Source organism: Terrapene carolina, unplaced genomic scaffold (assembly GCF_002925995.2).
Source record: "Terrapene carolina triunguis isolate 2854851 unplaced genomic scaffold, T_m_triunguis-2.0 Scaffold613, whole genome shotgun sequence".
Lineage (NCBI taxonomy): Eukaryota > Metazoa > Chordata > Testudines > Emydidae > Terrapene > Terrapene triunguis.
In genome coordinates, this window is record NW_020664964.1 from 7023650 (window position 1) to 7040292 (window position 16643).

At 47.2% G+C, this 16643-nt stretch overlaps 1 protein-coding gene across 8 annotated transcripts in view; it reads left to right on the plus strand.

Moving 5' to 3' along the window:
* The window catches only part of TERT (telomerase reverse transcriptase), a 121868-nt gene that overhangs the window by 54324 nt on the left and 50901 nt on the right, over positions 1 to 16643 (plus strand). For all 8 annotated transcript variants that reach the window (XR_002907830.2, XM_024195091.2, XM_024195094.2 and 5 more), the window contains exons 8-10: positions 4098 to 4183; positions 6763 to 6876; positions 16541 to 16612. Coding sequence is in view for 7 of the 8 variants with exons in the window: in XM_024195091.2 (XP_024050859.1) it covers positions 4098 to 4183; positions 6763 to 6876; positions 16541 to 16612 (272 nt within the window). In the remaining variant the exon portion in view is untranslated. The remainder of the gene's footprint in view (positions 1 to 4097; positions 4184 to 6762; positions 6877 to 16540; positions 16613 to 16643) is intronic.

The window sequence follows — 16643 nt, forward strand, 5'->3', positions numbered from 1 at the left end:
TGGGGGTTCTGAGGGGGGCAGTCAGGGGGTAGGAAGTGGGAGGGAGTGGATGGGGGCAGGGCTCTCCCGCCCCGTCCTCTCTTTTGATTGTTGAAATATGGTAACCCTAGGTGAGGGGGGAGCCGGGGGGCACATGGGGGCTCACGCCCGCATGCATCCGCTGCAGCCTGCAGGAGCCCCCAGGAGGGGCGCCGGGCTGCAGCCTAGGCAGGAGGGGTGGGGGGGCGCGACTGCTCCCCGCTAGTGGCGCCGCCGCTGCCTTTGCAGGGCTACTGCCCCCCTGCACCGCGCCGGCTCCTCCATGGCTGGGGCTCGCTGATGCCGCAAGCAGGACACTCTGGCTCTCCGGTGCCTCCGGAAAGCGGCTTCTCCCTGCCGAGCTGCTGTAGTGGCCCAAGCCCGGCAAAGCCAGTGAGTGGACTCGGGGCAGGGGCTACCGGGGTGGGGTGGGGAGGGCTCGTGGGGGCGCTGTGCACCCTCCAGGGGAGTTCAGGAGGCGGGGAGGGGGAACCTGGTCTGGGGAGCAGCCCCTGGGCACGGCTGGCCCCTGAGGTCTATAAAGGCTCATTGGGATTTGCCCCTCAATGAACCGATGTGCGAGGGGGAGGTGGAAGTTTTGCCTAGGGCGCAAAATATCCTTGCACCGGCCCTGCCCCAGGGGGTGCATACACCCCAGGTTAAGAACCACTGCACTAAACTGATAATATCTGCATTTTAATTTAATTTTAAATTAAAGCTTCTTAAACATTTTAAAAAACTTGTTTACATACAACAATAGTTTATAGACTTATAGAGAAGACCTTCTAAAAACGTTAAAATGTATTACCAGCATGTGAAACATTAAATTAGAGTGAATAAATGAAGACTCGGCACACCACTTCTGAAAGGTTGCCGACTTCTGAAATAGAACATGGAACTCATAATTGGCAGCCATGCACAAGGATAACATAAAGCAATTTTTTGTGGTAGAGGGAAGTACTTTTTCCCCCTTCAGACTTATAAATGTATGTATAGGTGGCCATTCTCTGCTCTGGTTACCTGTCGCATACATTAAACTACAGAATTATGGTAGAATGATAGCAAAGCCATAGTTCAGGTTGTATACCAGAGAATAACTGGAAAAGATTGGAAATATGCTAAATATTTTATGCCAGAAAAAACATACAAAATAGAGTGTTCAGGGACTTAATTTTCTGTGCAATTGTAATTTTTAGGGATGTGATGTATTTAAAATATTTTGAAATTAAAAATGGTTGTTTTTTGATGTAGGATCCCTAATGTATCACTTTTATATACATGGAAATTCTACAGTAAACCTCTGATGTAGATTACTATATATCTATAGTTTACAAAAATACCAATTTTATGTTTTTCTCTGTTGTAATTTTTAAGAATAATGTTCTTTGAAAGTGTGGCATTAAAGGTATGATGATTTTGTTTTGCTTAGGAAGCAACCCATGTCAACATAGTGCTACGTGTAGGGGTTTACATGATGAACTATTGACTGCGTAGAATTCAGAGGATGCAATATTTACAACTTCTGGCACACACAATAGAGACAAACAGAGAGAAACTCTTTCCCCCCACTCCTTGACATTCCTCTTTCCAGCTTCTCAATCCCCAGTTGTACCAGATGCCCAATCCTTTCCCTCTCCTGCCCTCAGCTCTCTAGCCCCCTGCATCCTTCTCCTTTCTTCCAACCTCTATTCTCCGCAGCTTCCTTTTGGCCCAATCCTCCACACTCCACTCCCAGCTCTCCTGCTGCTCCCAGCCCTCCTTGCTCCCAGGGACTCCTCTTCTGCTTTCAAACTCCCCCCTCTCCTCCCTAACCTTGGGGAGCTATCTACCAAGGTACACCAATACTGTATAAAAAGAATTAGTAAATTAATACAAATAAAAACTTCATTTTGTGACATTTAAGTTTGTACCCTGCCAACCCAAAACCTTAAAAGCATGAAAATCAGAAGTTAAGGAAAAAGTCACTGGCATTCTTTGTCATTTGCACATTGCCAACAACACACCTCATCAGGCTTTTGCTTCCATCTCTTATTATTCCTGGAGGCATTCTGCACCAAAAAATTAAAAATTCTGCACACAATATTTTAAAATTCTGCGAATTTTATTTGTCAAAATAACACTACATAATCACACCGGTTTCAATTATTTTGGTAATTTATTTCAAAATACCTGTCAACAATTATGTCTGTGGGGCCCTCCCTTGGTCAGATACCCACACCCCCAGCCCAGCCACGGGGCCCCCCTTGTCCAAATACCTGCACCTCCTCCCTCCCAGACCCCAGCTGTGGCCCCCCCCCCCCCGATCCCCCCCCCCCCCCCCCCCGAGCCCAGGGATCCAGAGGGAGAAACAGCCTGATGCTTGGTCCCAGGCTTTCCCTCAGGGCATGCTGGGAACTGCAGCTGTCAGGAACCCACTAGTTCCTTCCCCCGTCAGTGTCTATGTGCGAGCTGGGCTCTGCTGGGTCCAGTGGCCCCTAGTGGTGGCCAGCAGCACTGCAGCCCATTTCTGTGGGAGAAAGGCAATTCTGTGTGCACAATGAGAACAGGAGTACTTGTGGCACCTTAGAGACTAACAAATTTATTTCAGCATAAGCTTTTGTGGGATACAGCTCACTTCTTCAGATGCATAGAGTGGAACACACAGACAGAAGATATTTATACATACAGAGAACATGAAAAGGTGGAAGTACGCATACCAATTGTAACAGGCCAATCAATTGAGATGAGCTATCAGTGGCAGCAGAAGAAAAAACTTTGAAGTGATAATCGAGATGTCCCATAGAAGGTGTGAGGAGAACTTAACATGGGGGGAAAAAATTCAATTAGTGTAATGACCCAACCATTCCCAGTCTCTGTTTAGACCTAAAAAGAACAGGAGTACTTGTGGCACCTTAGAGACTAACACATTTATTAGAGCATAAGCTTTCGTGGGCTACAGCCCACTTCTTCAGATGCATATAGAGTGAAACATATATTGAGGAGATATATATATACACACATACAGAGAGCATGAACAGGTGGGAGTTGTCTTACCAACTCTGAGAGGCCAATTAAAATTTGTTAGTCTCTAAGGTGCCACAAGTACTCCTGTTCTTTTTGCGGATACAGACTAACATGGCTGCTACTTTGAAATCTGTGTGCACAATGTTAATTTTGCAAAATTCTGCTTTGTGCAGTGGTGCAGAATTTCCTAAGGAGTATCTTTATACATACCAAGAAGCCATATGTATTCCCAACTTTTAGACTTGTACTGTCGTGCAAAAAGTTAACTGTGATCTTGTATACTTTTGTATCAAAAGATCAGTGCATCTGATTGTTACACCGTCCATGCATTTAGGAAGTTATTTTGTCTTAATGCTACTGATGTCCCCCTGTTAAGGAGTGCTCTCAGTATTCCTTTTTTTATTTGATTGATAGAAATGAAAGCCTCATGGGGTATTGGGGTGTTCTGGACTATGTGAAAATGTCAATGTATTCAGGATGCTTTTCCCTTAACTTTCAATTTGCATAATTTTGAAGTTTTGGGTTGGTGTGGTGTGCCTTGTTGCTATCACTATACGAAGGTTTTGTTTATATTATTAAAAGAAAAGGACTGCCCATAAGTATCAGGCAAACCTCAGCTCACCCCTTTGCAGCATTCCTGGAAGATAAAAAAATCCACATGCAGACAGACCCAGATGCAGAACGTGAAGAGCTATAGAATATTATAAATGATCATGTGTAAAACAGTGAAGTTACTAGGATGTTATATATCACATTTTATTGTAATAAGTCACTGTATGCATTTTAAAATCACAGTTAGACATTTTTACCTGGCTTTCTCGCCACCTCTCACCATTTTGAGAAAATTGCCTCTTTGCTAAAAATGCAAATGTTGCACAAATTGTGAATTCTGATCTGTTTCCAAATGTGTTTGTGTGTAGTGCATTTTTAAATACAGAATCTAAAATTTTGGTTTTATTGAGGTTTTTGATACTTTAAATCGAGACTAAAATATGCTTAAAGTCAAAGATGCATCTTTTCAACTTGTTCTTCCTTATTAATTAGGACAACATCTTTTCCTTTTTTTATTTTTTTAGAGCCTTTCTTTAAATGAAACAAGCTCCAGCCTGTTTGCTTTTTTTCTGCAAATGATCCATAACAACATCTTGGAGATTGAGGGCAGGTAAATGAGTTTATGAAAAATAACATCAATCTCTGCTATTCGGCTCTGTCAACCGAAAATCTTTCAATTGGCACTAAGGATGTAACCTTCTTAACTAGCTTTCATTAGATGGGATATGTTACTTGACCTTACTTTGAAATGCAGTTGTCATTTAATTTAGGTTAGAATCTATAAAAGCATGAATTGTCTTGGAGTGGAAACTTTTTATTCACATAATAAATTCTGTTTCTTTCAAATGAAAATATACACATTTTTAAAACATCTTGCCATTTCCTGTAAGTCAGAAACCACTTACAGTTAAAAACAAGTGAATAAATTGTAAAGGAAAGAGATCAAAAAAGCTTTATAAGATTTTGGAGATTCACAGTGGCTACTAGGAAGAAAGCAACATCAATACAGTTTTATTCATCTTATTTCAGTTCTCTAATCTGCAAAAATTACTTTCCTCTTTTTTAAGTTGGGCTTGTTTAGAAGGGTGAGATCAGGGGAAAAATGCAAATATGATAATTATTAAAAATACTGGTAACTATAAAGCTAGATAGCAAAGGTATAAAGATGCTGTAATACTGTAGATTTTGCATTATGTTATCAAAATTTACTTGTAGCCACTAGGTAGCAAATATGCATCCGAAGAAGTGGGTTGTAGCCCACGAAAGCTTATGCTCTAATAAATTTGTTAGTCTCTAAGGTGCCACAAGTACTCCTGTTCTTTTTGCGGATACAGACTAACACGGCTGCTACTCTGAAACCTAGGTAGCAAATGTGTACCATATTCACAAAGGAAGTGCTTGCAAGCCACCTACTACTTTGTCTTTGGTTTAAAGTTCAGAGTTAAAATGGTGGTTTATGTTGGGATTAAAGAGTAGCTGCCATACGCCACTGATGCTGATATTTAACACATTTTGGAGTACATGGGAAGATCCAGAGGACTAGAAAGAAGCTAATGTTGTGACTGTTTTTACAAAGAATAAATGGGATATCCTGGTATCTGTAGGCTGGTTTGGTATTGATATTTATTCTGGGCAAAATAATAGAAAGGCTTTCAATGGTCCAAAGGTGAAAATGTGACCTGGCAAGATAATACTACACTGAGGGAATCTAGAAAATCACCATTTGACACATTTCTCTCAAATGGTTTCCTACAGATACAAATGTTGACCCTCTCATTTGTGGAGTCTTAAGGAGTTTCCAAGGGCTTGTCTACACTTACCGGGGGATCGATGCGCTGCGGTGGATGCATCGGTGGTCGATTTAGCGGGTCATCAAGACCCGCTAAATCGACAGACATTGCTCTCCTGTCGACTCCTGTACTCTGGATTGGGAAGAGTAAGGGGAGTTGACGGGAGAGCATCTCCCGTCGACATCACGTAGTGTGGATCCCGCGGTAAGTAGATCTAAGCTACCTCAACTTGAGTTATGCTATTCATGTAACTCAAATTAGATCAACTTTTCCCTGTAGTGTAGACAAGGCCTAAGGAAACTATGCAGGGTGATACTGTGAGACAGAAGTTGATTGAAGTGAATGAATTTAATGTTGTCTTCTGTTTTCATACAGAAAGGCCATGAATTTGTTCAATACATAATTGAAGTTATATAATTTTAAATGAGTTTAATTTATCATTGGTATGGACATACATCATTATTTTAGTGGTGAGAATTGAAAATTGCAACGTTTGGTTATATATTTTCTTTTTAAAAATGGTACTATTACAATTTTCAGACTTTTTAGCAAGAGCTTAACATTTTATGTATTTTAATTTTATAATACTTACAAAGTTTGTTTGGAATTTGAGTTTTCTTTCTAAACTGGAATGAAGATTTCTTTTCTAAAATTTGTTTTAATTAACCAAGGTATCACTGTCTTTTTTTAAATATAGTATTGAACATGCAGCATTTGTTCAGAGAAGCATTGATAATAATTATTATAAAAATATTTTTAAGCAATGAAAAATGTTTTAAGAGAACTAATTACTTCTCTACACATCCCTACATTTCCTAAAATAACCAGTAACTTGTTAGTGTGGATTTCAAGTCCTTTCACTTTTTAGTTAACAGTTGCTCCAAGAAGTCTAGATAGTGTTCAGACGTTACTCAATAGTTGTTATAAAGGTTTCTGTCATCCTCTATATCTTCTAAATATTTATATTATCACATTTTATTTGTCTGAAAAAATAAATTTTGTGGCTATAGAAGGTGGCATAAGAGAAATGGTTAGGTGAAGTGTGGATCTGAAAATATATGAAAATAGAAGACAATTGTGCTTTGAGGTCAGTTATAAACTTAGAACTTCCAGTGTTTGAAAATGTGTAATAATTAGGCAAAGGAAAAAAGTTCTAGAATAACTAATAACTGATGTCAGCTTTGGAACTTCATATGCCTGTGTTCTTAGAAGAAACACAACTAAACATTAAAGGAATAGATAAGTGTATAAGTCTTCCAGGTGTCTAATATTAAGCATATGTGTTCCTTGGATATATTGCTTACCTTTTCGTATGATTATAAAAATTGTAAATAAACCTCTCATGGCTAACTGAAGTTTCCTGTTGCCAGTTCTAATTTACATTCTGCTTATTTACTAGGTACTACTTACAGTGTTGTGGAATTCCACAGGGCTCCATTTTATCAACTCTGCTTTGCAGTTTATGCTATGGAGACATGGAAAACAAATTATTCTGTGGAATACAGCGAGATGGGTAGGGTAATTTTTCTTTTTTTATACTTCGGTTTATTACTTCTATGGTGCTATGACTTTGCATTTTTCTTTTCAGACTTTCTGTTAGATTTGAGAAATCTTTGCGGTAGTGGCATAACAAATACTGTATATTATAAAATAGGATATGCCAATTCAACTTTTTTTTTTAACTATACAAAAAGTTTCTTTTTTTCTGAGCTTCTCCCAGTGCTTTACCTACAATGCTGCTTTAGTGTTAGCCCCATTTCAAAGCAACAAAGATCCATTGTTTTGGGAGAAAATCATCAATTCTCAAGGAATTGTGAAATTTAATGGCCAATAATAATACAAATACCTGGCTGTTATATGGCAGTTTAGATCCCAAAGTGCGTCACGTCTTTAATATAGTTACTCTATCCAAAATGTCTTGTGTGTTTCAGATAAGGAATTCTAACCTGTCTCCCCTAAAAGCTGCATAAAATTATAGATTCGAATAAAACACAGTAAGGATGTTCAAACACTCTAATTCAGAGTAATTAAAATCTTTATTGGAGTCCTCGAATACCATGCCAGTTTATAGCAGGTTCTTCACTAGTTTGGTTGATCACACTGCAATTGTGTGGAGCTTCATGATATGGTACAAAGGGGTTGGGAATTTACCTTACAAAAACATTAGAGTTTAAATATATAAAATTGCAGAAATTTACGAAGTTCAATAAAAGCTAAACTTCTAGGAAACTGTCTTTTGAAAGCCTGGAAATTTACCTTAGAGCTAGCTAAACTTCTTTCACTGTGCTGTCCGTTGAGATTCCACCCTGCCATTTTCCATTATTTGCATATACAATATTCTAGATGAGCACCACACATTTGGTTTCCTAATTTTTCATGCATGGTTGAGATACTAATTAAGATGTTTTGGCAGCAAGCTAATTTTTGCTGTTTTCATGTAACAGCTCTAATTTCTTTATCTATGGATATGAGACTAGTATATAGGGGATATACTAGGTATGTCTCTGACACTTAAATAATTGGCCTCCCCAAGGAATCTTAGGCCCTGACCTTGCTGCATGTTAAGTATTCTTGGTGTCTCACAGGACCAAGCCCTTACAAATTAATTTCCTTTAATATGTTATTTGTCTAATCAGGAATTTGTAAAATTCTTTTGTCTACTATTTATGAGGAGAACCAAATCCATAAAATGGCCCAACTACTATACCATTAATACTAAGGCATTTTAGTTCTTGTGGTCACTGATAAAATGAAACTGTTTATTGTGGATAGGTAAAATCATATGAGTTTCTGGTTTTCTGAGGGCCTCGCTGTAGGGACAGAGTGAAGATAGTTTGACTGCCTCAACTGAATTTCCATACTTTCCAAAGTTTGGGGTTTCTCTAAATTTAATTTTATTTCTGAATTTTCCTGGGTTTCTAACTCTGTTGTTTTTAATATCAGTGTTCTCATTCTTGGAAATTGATACCCATTCAAACCACTGCAATATGCCTGCAGCTTTAACTCCACCATAATGAAAGTTTGTGGAGGAATTTCCTTAGCATCTTTGTTCCACACCCCCATTCCCTTCTTGAGGTCTGCAGGAAGGGAGCTTCAATATTACGTCCTTCAAAGTCCTTATGAAGGGAGCCCAGCTCCTGTGGATCTTAGGAGGCTCTGCCTTGGTAAGTATATCAACTATCTGAGTCTTAGGAAATTTGCCAGATACTCACCAACGCTACAGGTTTAGGAGGATTGTAAGATGTCCCCCAGTCTCTTCCCACAAGCATTACGGTTACCTGGCATGATCAGTCCTGGGAGGCTTGTAGCCCATCGCCCACATGTGAGATTTAGGAGGCTCTTTGAGGGCTTCCTGAAATCCTAGCCTCCATGAATGTAAAGAGATTCTTCTTCGAGTGCTTGTTCACGTCCATTCCACATTAGGTGTGCACGCGCCGCGTGCACGAATCGTCGGAAACTTTTTCCCTCAGCGGCTCCCGTCGGGCCCGCAGGGTCTCCCTTCCCGCCAGAGCGGCGCCCCGCCCTCGCGTATATATATCCCTGCAGGCCCGACCCTCCCTCAGTTCCTTCTTACCGCCCATGGCGACGTTGGAACAACTCTGTCTCTCGCCTGAGAGTGTCCCTTAGCATAGCCATTAGCAATAGTTAGCAGTTCATAATATAGTTAAGTGTTTTAGTGTTAAGTAGTTGTTTAGTTCTTCTAAGGACCAAAAATCTCTTGGTGATAGGGGTTTGGTCAACCCCGGCACCGGCCCTGGGCGGCGGGGCATGCCGCACGCCCAAGGCTTTAAGGTGTGTGCCGCGTGCCGCAGGCCTATGCCAGTGAGCGACCCGCACGAGTCGTGTCTCCGTTGCCTCGGGGAAGCTCACCAGAAGGAGCGCTGTAAAATTTGTAAGGCCTTCAAGCCCAGAACCAAAAAAGAGAGAGAATTTCGCCTTAGACAGCTCCTCATGGAGGCGGCGTTACAGCCCTCCTCTTCCGCGGCACCGTCCACTTCGGTGCGGAGTGCCCCGGCATCGGTCCGCGACCCGACACCGGCGGCGCAGACTAAGCCCACGGCACCGCCAAGGCGGGAACACGCCCGGCATCGATCTTCCTCGCCGGCCAAGTCGAAGGGCCAGCCTAAGGCCCGGGGGCGCTCCCCACATAAGAAGGCGGCACCGGCGAAGCCCGCAAGTGCGGCCAAGGCAGTGACGGCCCCGATACAGGTCCCGGCACCAGTGGCTCCGGCGCCGAAGGGCCCGTCGAGCCCCGGGACGAGCGCGTCGAGTGAGGAGGACGGGCTGGAGGAACTGTTGGAACAGCCCTCCACCCCGGACACATTTGAGGCGGCAAAGGACCTCATTGAATTGTCCTCCGAGAGCACACTCCGCGCTACAGACATTCCGCCGCGACTGCCATCCAAGGGCAAACCGGCGATGATGCGCCCGTCGCGGTCGCCATCTCGGCACCGTTCACGGCGCCGGTCCCGGTCGAGCTCCGCCTCGGTGGACTCCCGGCTTCCCGCCGCACAACGGGCCACGAAACAGTCAGGGCCCGATGCGAGCGTGGCACCGCCCCAGCAGCCCGGCTCGAGCAGGCGCCGGGACGCTTCGATGGCGAGGCTCCCAAGGCCATCCTCCCGCAGCCGCTCCCGGTCCCGCGGTCAACGGTACCGTTCCAGGTCCAGATCGGCACGCCGCTACTCACGGTCCCGGTCCCGACGGCACCGCTCCCCGACACCGGACCGGCACCGCCCCACGGCACCGCCGTGGCCCTCTAGGTCACCGTCCCTAGCATCGGAAGAGAGCTCGGGTCTTTCCAGATATGGCCGCAGAGGGCATGCCGCTAGAGAGCACGAGGCCTCTTGGCAGCCGCATTGGAGCCATCCTGGTCAGTGGTCGTTCTGGACGCCGTGGGCCTATCATCAGCAAGGCCCTCCGTCCAGAACCTCGAGATCGGGCCCCTCAGGAGACTGGTCCCGCTCCCCACGGTGCCGCCCTACCTCCCGTGCGGAGGCCACGGTCTCCAGACCACTGGACGCAGAGAGGGCGGACTCGGCACCGAGCTCGGCACCGTCCCTGACTCGGGACAGGGGGCGCACCCCGGAGGACCGCCCCGCTGAGGAGGAGCTACAGGAGGACGAGGACGCTCAAAAAGCCATGACCTCCTCCTCCTCGCTGGACGAAGCCGTGGCGGGCACAACAGTATCCGGCCCTCCCCCTATTGACCACCGGGCGCACCAGGACCTGCTCCGCCGGGTGGCCCTCAATTTGGGTCTGCAAGCAGAGGAGACGGTTGAGCAGGAGGACCCGATGGTGGACATTCTGAGCCCAGAGGGTCCCTCCAGGATCGCACTCCCGCTCATAAAAACGGTCCAGGCAAACTATAAGACCGTATGGCAAACGCCAGCCTCCTCTGCGCCAACCGCAAAAGGCGTAGAAAGGAAGTACTTTGCCCCGTCCAAGGGGTTTGACTTTCTCTTCTCCCATCCGACCCCATGTTCGTTGGTCGTCTCGGCGGTTAACGAACGGGAAAGGCATGGCCAGCAGGCCCCAGCACCCAAGGCCAAGGAGGCAAAACGACTAGACCTATTTGGCAGGAAGGTCTATTCGTCCGGAGGCCTCCAGTTGCGGATAGCAAACCAGCAAGCGATCCTAAATAGGCACAACTTTAACTCATGGGCATCTGTGTCCAAGTTCAAGGATGCCTTGCCTCAGGGCTCACAACCTGAGTTTGCGGCCATAGTGGACGAAGGGAAGGCGGTGGCCAAAACCTCGTTGCAGGCCTCACTTGACTCTGCCGACGCAGCCGCTAGAACAATCGCGTCAGGTGTGGTGATGAGACGCTCGGCATGGCTGCAATCCTCTGGCCTTCCTCCGGAGGTACAAAATACCTTCCAGGACCTGCCGTTCGAGGGTTCGGGCTTATTTTCAGAGCAGACTGACACCAGGCTGCACAGCCTCAAGGACTCTCGGGCTACCCTTAAGTCCTTAGGGATGCACACCCCTGTGACACAGAGGAAGCCGTTCAAGCCCCAACCTCCACAGAGGCAGTACCATCCTCGCCCTCGGCAGGAACCATACCGTAGACGGGGCAGGGACAATAGGCGTAGGCGCAACAATACGCCTAACTAAGGCCAAAACCAGGGCCAAAACAAGACGCAGCCGGGAAACAAACAAGGATTTTGAAGCTGCGATCGAGGACAGCGTACCCATCTCTTCTCCGGATCCACCCCTGGGTTTCAGGGACCGCCTGTCCCATTTTTTCCGTGCCTGGTCTCATATAACATCAGACCGTTGGGTCCTGCGCACGGTGGAATCAGGTTACACCCTCCAGTTCTCCTCGCCCCCTCCCTCCCACCCACCACCCCCGTCCCTCTTCAGGGACCCCTCTCACGAGCAACTCCTCATACAGGAGGTACAGACCCTCCTCGAGGTGGGGGCGGTGGAGGAGGTTCCTCTGGACTTCAGAGGAAGAGGGTTCTATTCCAGATACTTCCTCATCCCCAAAGCGAAAGGGGGCCTCCGGCCTATCCTGGATCTTCGCAAGCTAAACAAGTACTTGCGAAAACCACGTTTCCGTATGGTCTCCTTTGGTACCATCATTCCTTCCCTGGATCCGGGGGATTGGTACGCTGCCCTCGATATGAAAGACGCCTATTTTCACATCGCCATTCGCCCGGCCCATCGGCGTTTCCTGCGCTTCACTATCCAACAGCGCCATTTCCAGTTCACGGTCTTGCCCTTCGGCCTGGCAACAGCCCCACGTGTCTTCACGAAATGCATGTCGGTGGTAGCCGCCTTTCTTCGAAAAAGATGGATGCGCGTCTACCCGTACCTGGACGATTGGCTCCTGGCGGGCCGGCCGGAGGCAGAGGTCCGCGCCCATGTGGCACTGGCGTTGCAAGTATTCCGGGAACTCGGTCTGTTGGTCAATCTGCCCAAGTCATCGCTAGTCCCCACACAGAGGCTGGACTTCATAGGGGCAGTCCTGGACTCGGTGGCGGCACGGGCAAGTCTTCCCGTATCACGATTCCTGGCTATCAAGGAGGCCGTGACCTCCATTCAGCGGTTCCCTACGACCACGGCCAGATGTTGCCTGCAACTCTTGGGGCACATGGCAGCGTGCACACACGTAGTCGGGCTCGCCCGTCTCAGGCTCCGGCCGCTGCAGCTGTGGTTGGCTCAGGTGTATCGCCCCAACAGAGACCCCTTGGACATGGTCGTCACGATCCCGGCTCGGGTGTCGAACGCCCTCCGTTGGTGGCTCAACCAACAGCAGGTTTGCGCAGGGGTCCCGTTCACCGCCCCACAACCGACTCTGACGCTAGTAACAGATGCGTCGGACCTGGGTTGGGGAGCGCACCTAGGGGACCAGCGCACTCAGGGCTTGTGGTCCAGGGAGGAACGGCTGCTCCACATCAACCTGAAGGAGCTGAGGGCGGTTCGCCTCGCCTGCCAGACCTTTCACGCCACCTTAAAAGGACACAGCGTGTCAGTTCTGACAGACAACACTACCGCTATGTTTTACATAAACAAACAGGGCGGGTCCCGGTCCTCTCCCCTCTGTCACGAGGCTCTCCTCCTCTGGGACTTCTGCATAGCCCATTCAGTACAACTTCGGGCAGCATATCTCCCCGGGGTCCAGAACGGGCTGGCGGACCGTCTCAGCCGGTCCTACCTCAGGCACGAGTGGAGGCTGAGACGAGACATCCTCCGTTCTATTTTCCTGAGGTGGGGGTTTCCCCAGGTGGATTTGTTTGCCAGCAAGGGCAACAGCCAGTGCCCGCAATTCTGCTCGTTCCAGGGTCACAGTCCGGGCTCAATGGCGGACGCCTTTGCAATCCCGTCGGGCGGAAGCCTGAAGTACGCCTTTCCCCCGTTCCCACTCATTCACAGGGTCCTCCTAAAGGTCCGCAGGGACAGGGCGACAGTCATCCTAATTGCCCCGGCGTGGCCACGCCAACACTGGTTCACAACTCTATTGGAACTGTCCGTGACCGCTCCGATAGCCCTTCCCCTCCATCACGACCTCATCACTCAGGATCGGGGTCACCTACTCCACCCGAACCTGCCGTCGCTGCATCTCACGGCATGGCTACTCTCTGGCTAAGTGGGGTGGAGCACAGGTGTTCCCACGAGGTCCAGCAAATCCTACTTGGTAGTAGGAAACCCTCCACGAGGGCAGCCTACCTGGCCAAGTGGAAGCGCTTCTCCCTGTGGTGTGAGCCTCAACACTCACAGCCTTTACAGGCCTCGATACCACTGATTCTGGACTACTTGCTGCACCTCAAGCGTCAAGGCCTCGCCCCCGCTTCTATTAAGGTGCATCTGGCCGCCATTTCGGCGTTCCACCCTGGGGAATCAGGCAGATCCGTGTTCTCCAACCCCACGGTGGTCCGATTCCTCAAGGGTCTGGAGCGAGTGTTCCCCTACTCGCGCCCTCCTATACCCCCGTGGAACCTCAATCTGGTCCCCACTAAGCTTATGGGGCCGCCCTTTGAACCCCTCGCCTCTTGCTCCCTCACGCACCTTTCATGGAAGGTCGCGTTCCTCGTGGCCATCACCTCGGCTAGGAGGGTGTCGGAGTTGAGGGCCCTCACCTCGGAGCCCCCTTATACCATCTTTTATAAAGATAAGGTGCAGCTTAGGCCTCACCCTAAATTCCTCCCAAAGGTGGTTACGAATTTTCACATGGGGCAGGACATTTGTTTACCGGTATTCTTCCCTAAGCCCCATACGGACCCAAGCCATCGCAGCCTACACACCCTGGATGTTAGGCGGGCATTGGCTTTTTATCTGGACCGTACCCGGCCTTTCCGTAAATCGTCTCAGCTGTTCGTGGCCGTTGCGGAGCGCGTGAAGGGCCAGCCTATTTCTACGCAACGCCTGTCGGCGTGGATCGTGCATTGCATACGTACGTGTTACGAGCTCGCCAACATGCCTGCTCCTCAGATCAGGGCTCACTCCACTAGAGCCCAGGCGTCCTCGACGGCCTTCTTGGCACAGGTCCCGCTCCAGGAGATCTGCAAGGCAGCCACCTGGTCGTCAGTGCATACCTTCACAGCCCACTACGCGGTCCACCATCAGACCAGAGATGATGCAGTGGTCGGCAGGGCGGTGCTGCAATCAGTTATTCCTTGACTCCTACCCTCCTCCAACGGTAAGCTTGCGAGTCACCTAATGTGGAATGGACGTGAACAAGCACTCGAAGAAGAAAAGACGGTTACTTACCTTCTGTAACTGTTGTTCTTCGAGATGTGTTGTTCACGTCCATTCCACTTCCCACCCTCCTTCCCCTTTGTCGGAGTCACCGGCAAGAAGGAACTGAGGGAGGGTCGGGCCTGCAGGGATATATATACGCGAGGGCGGGGCACCGCTCTGGCGGGAAGGGAGACCCTGCGGGCCCGACGGGAGCCGCTGAGGGAAAAAGTTTCCGACGATTCGTGCACGCGGCGCGCGCACACCTAATGTGGAATGGACGTGAACAACACATCTCGAAGAACAACAGTTACAGAAGGTAAGTAACCGTCTTTTTACTGCCCTCCCACACCCATGCACATACACCAACAGCTGCTAGTCTTAAAATGCTTATCAGGGCCACAAACTTGCTGTGGGTCTTAGGAGGTTTGTGAGTTCCTACAATAAACCATAGCAGGGTCATGGTCCACCCCCTCCTGAATCTTAGAGTGGCCTTTGAGTGGCCTCCTAACACACATTTTACCCTGTGATCTTTAGGGGAGAATCTTTGGTGGAAACCCCTCACTTCAGGAGTCTTATTTGTTTAGGGGGTCCTTCACTCCTCGCCTTAATAAGCTACTCAGCCCAGCTGACCCATAACAGGATCATTGAATCCCTAATGAGCCAAATTAGGGACACGGGTCATCATTGGGGTATATCTCAGCTCCCTTAGGTTTGCCCCTGCCATCTAGCCTCCATAATCTCCCTGTGGATTCTTTTCTCCTGTGAACCTTAAGAGACGCGCAGGAGTATCACTCCACCTGGGTAACTGCATCAGCCCATTGTTAAATATTAGGATGCCTACTTCAATGACACAGAAGTGAGGAGGCTAGTAGACTTCTACCCATACCCGTTCTCCACAAGTATTAGTAACCCACCAATACCCACTGCACAAGCCTCCTTAAGTCTTACAGGGCCCCCTGTAGGTTAATTAAAATGCCAATAAGTAATTAAAGATTTATGTATTGATTGAGTGAGAACTGGGAGTTAAGCGCCTAGGTGCTTTTCAAGATCCCACTGTGCACCAATCTGCATCTCTAGGCATATAAATACCTTTAAAAATCTGGCCCTTTGGCTGAGATTTTCAAAGTAATCTGAAAGTGTTAGGGTGTCAGATTTCCACTGAATTTGAAAATCTCAGCCTTTTTAATGATGCAATTTAGTACTGGATTGACAGCTTTGGAAATCTGAAATCCTCTGTCTGCAGGAAATTACAGAACAGGCAGCAAGAAGATAAACATGCCTAAACTGGTCAGTCAGTCTTCATTTGTGCTTTTATGTGGCCATGAGAAGTAAGTTGCTATGGTCATATATGAAATTCTGTTCCAGCTACCTGTATGTGACCCTGCATTATGGCAGACTACAATACAGATATGCTTTAGTTCCCAAATTCACTAATTAAAGTTCATTATAGGAAAAATTAGCTAATTAAAAGTGTGTGTGTGTATGTTTGACTTAGGCCTAGTTGCAACTAAAACTTAGGTCAACCTAGCTACGTCGTACAGGGGAGTGAAAAATTCACACCCTGGAGAGATATATCTAAGCTGACCTAAGCCCCAGTATAGACACCACTAGACTGACCAAAGAAATTCTTCCATTGACTTAGCTACTGCCTCTTGAGGGAGTGGTTTTACTACTGTGATGGAAAAACCCTTCCATTGCTGTAGCAAGTGTCAACATTGTGGTACTACAACTGCAGAGCTGTAGCTGTCCCTTTGTAGTGTCTGAAGCGTAGACAAACACTTGGGGGAACAATGTAAGAATGGGGAAAATTCTCATTGAAATTTTATGTAGGCAATTTGGAGATCTTATTGCTCTCTTTCATTTTGTGAATAAAAACTGAATAAGTACACTAGTCCACAGCCATCCACTTTAGGAACAACATAGAAGAAAAGAGTATTTCCAAATTAAACATAAATTTGTTTTAACTTTTTTTTTTTTTTTTTTAATTCCAGAGTGCTGATACGGTTAATTGATGACTTCTTGCTACTTACACCTCACTTAACACTAGCGAAAACTTTTCTGAGGTATGCTGTCAAAGACCCAAGTTTAAAATAA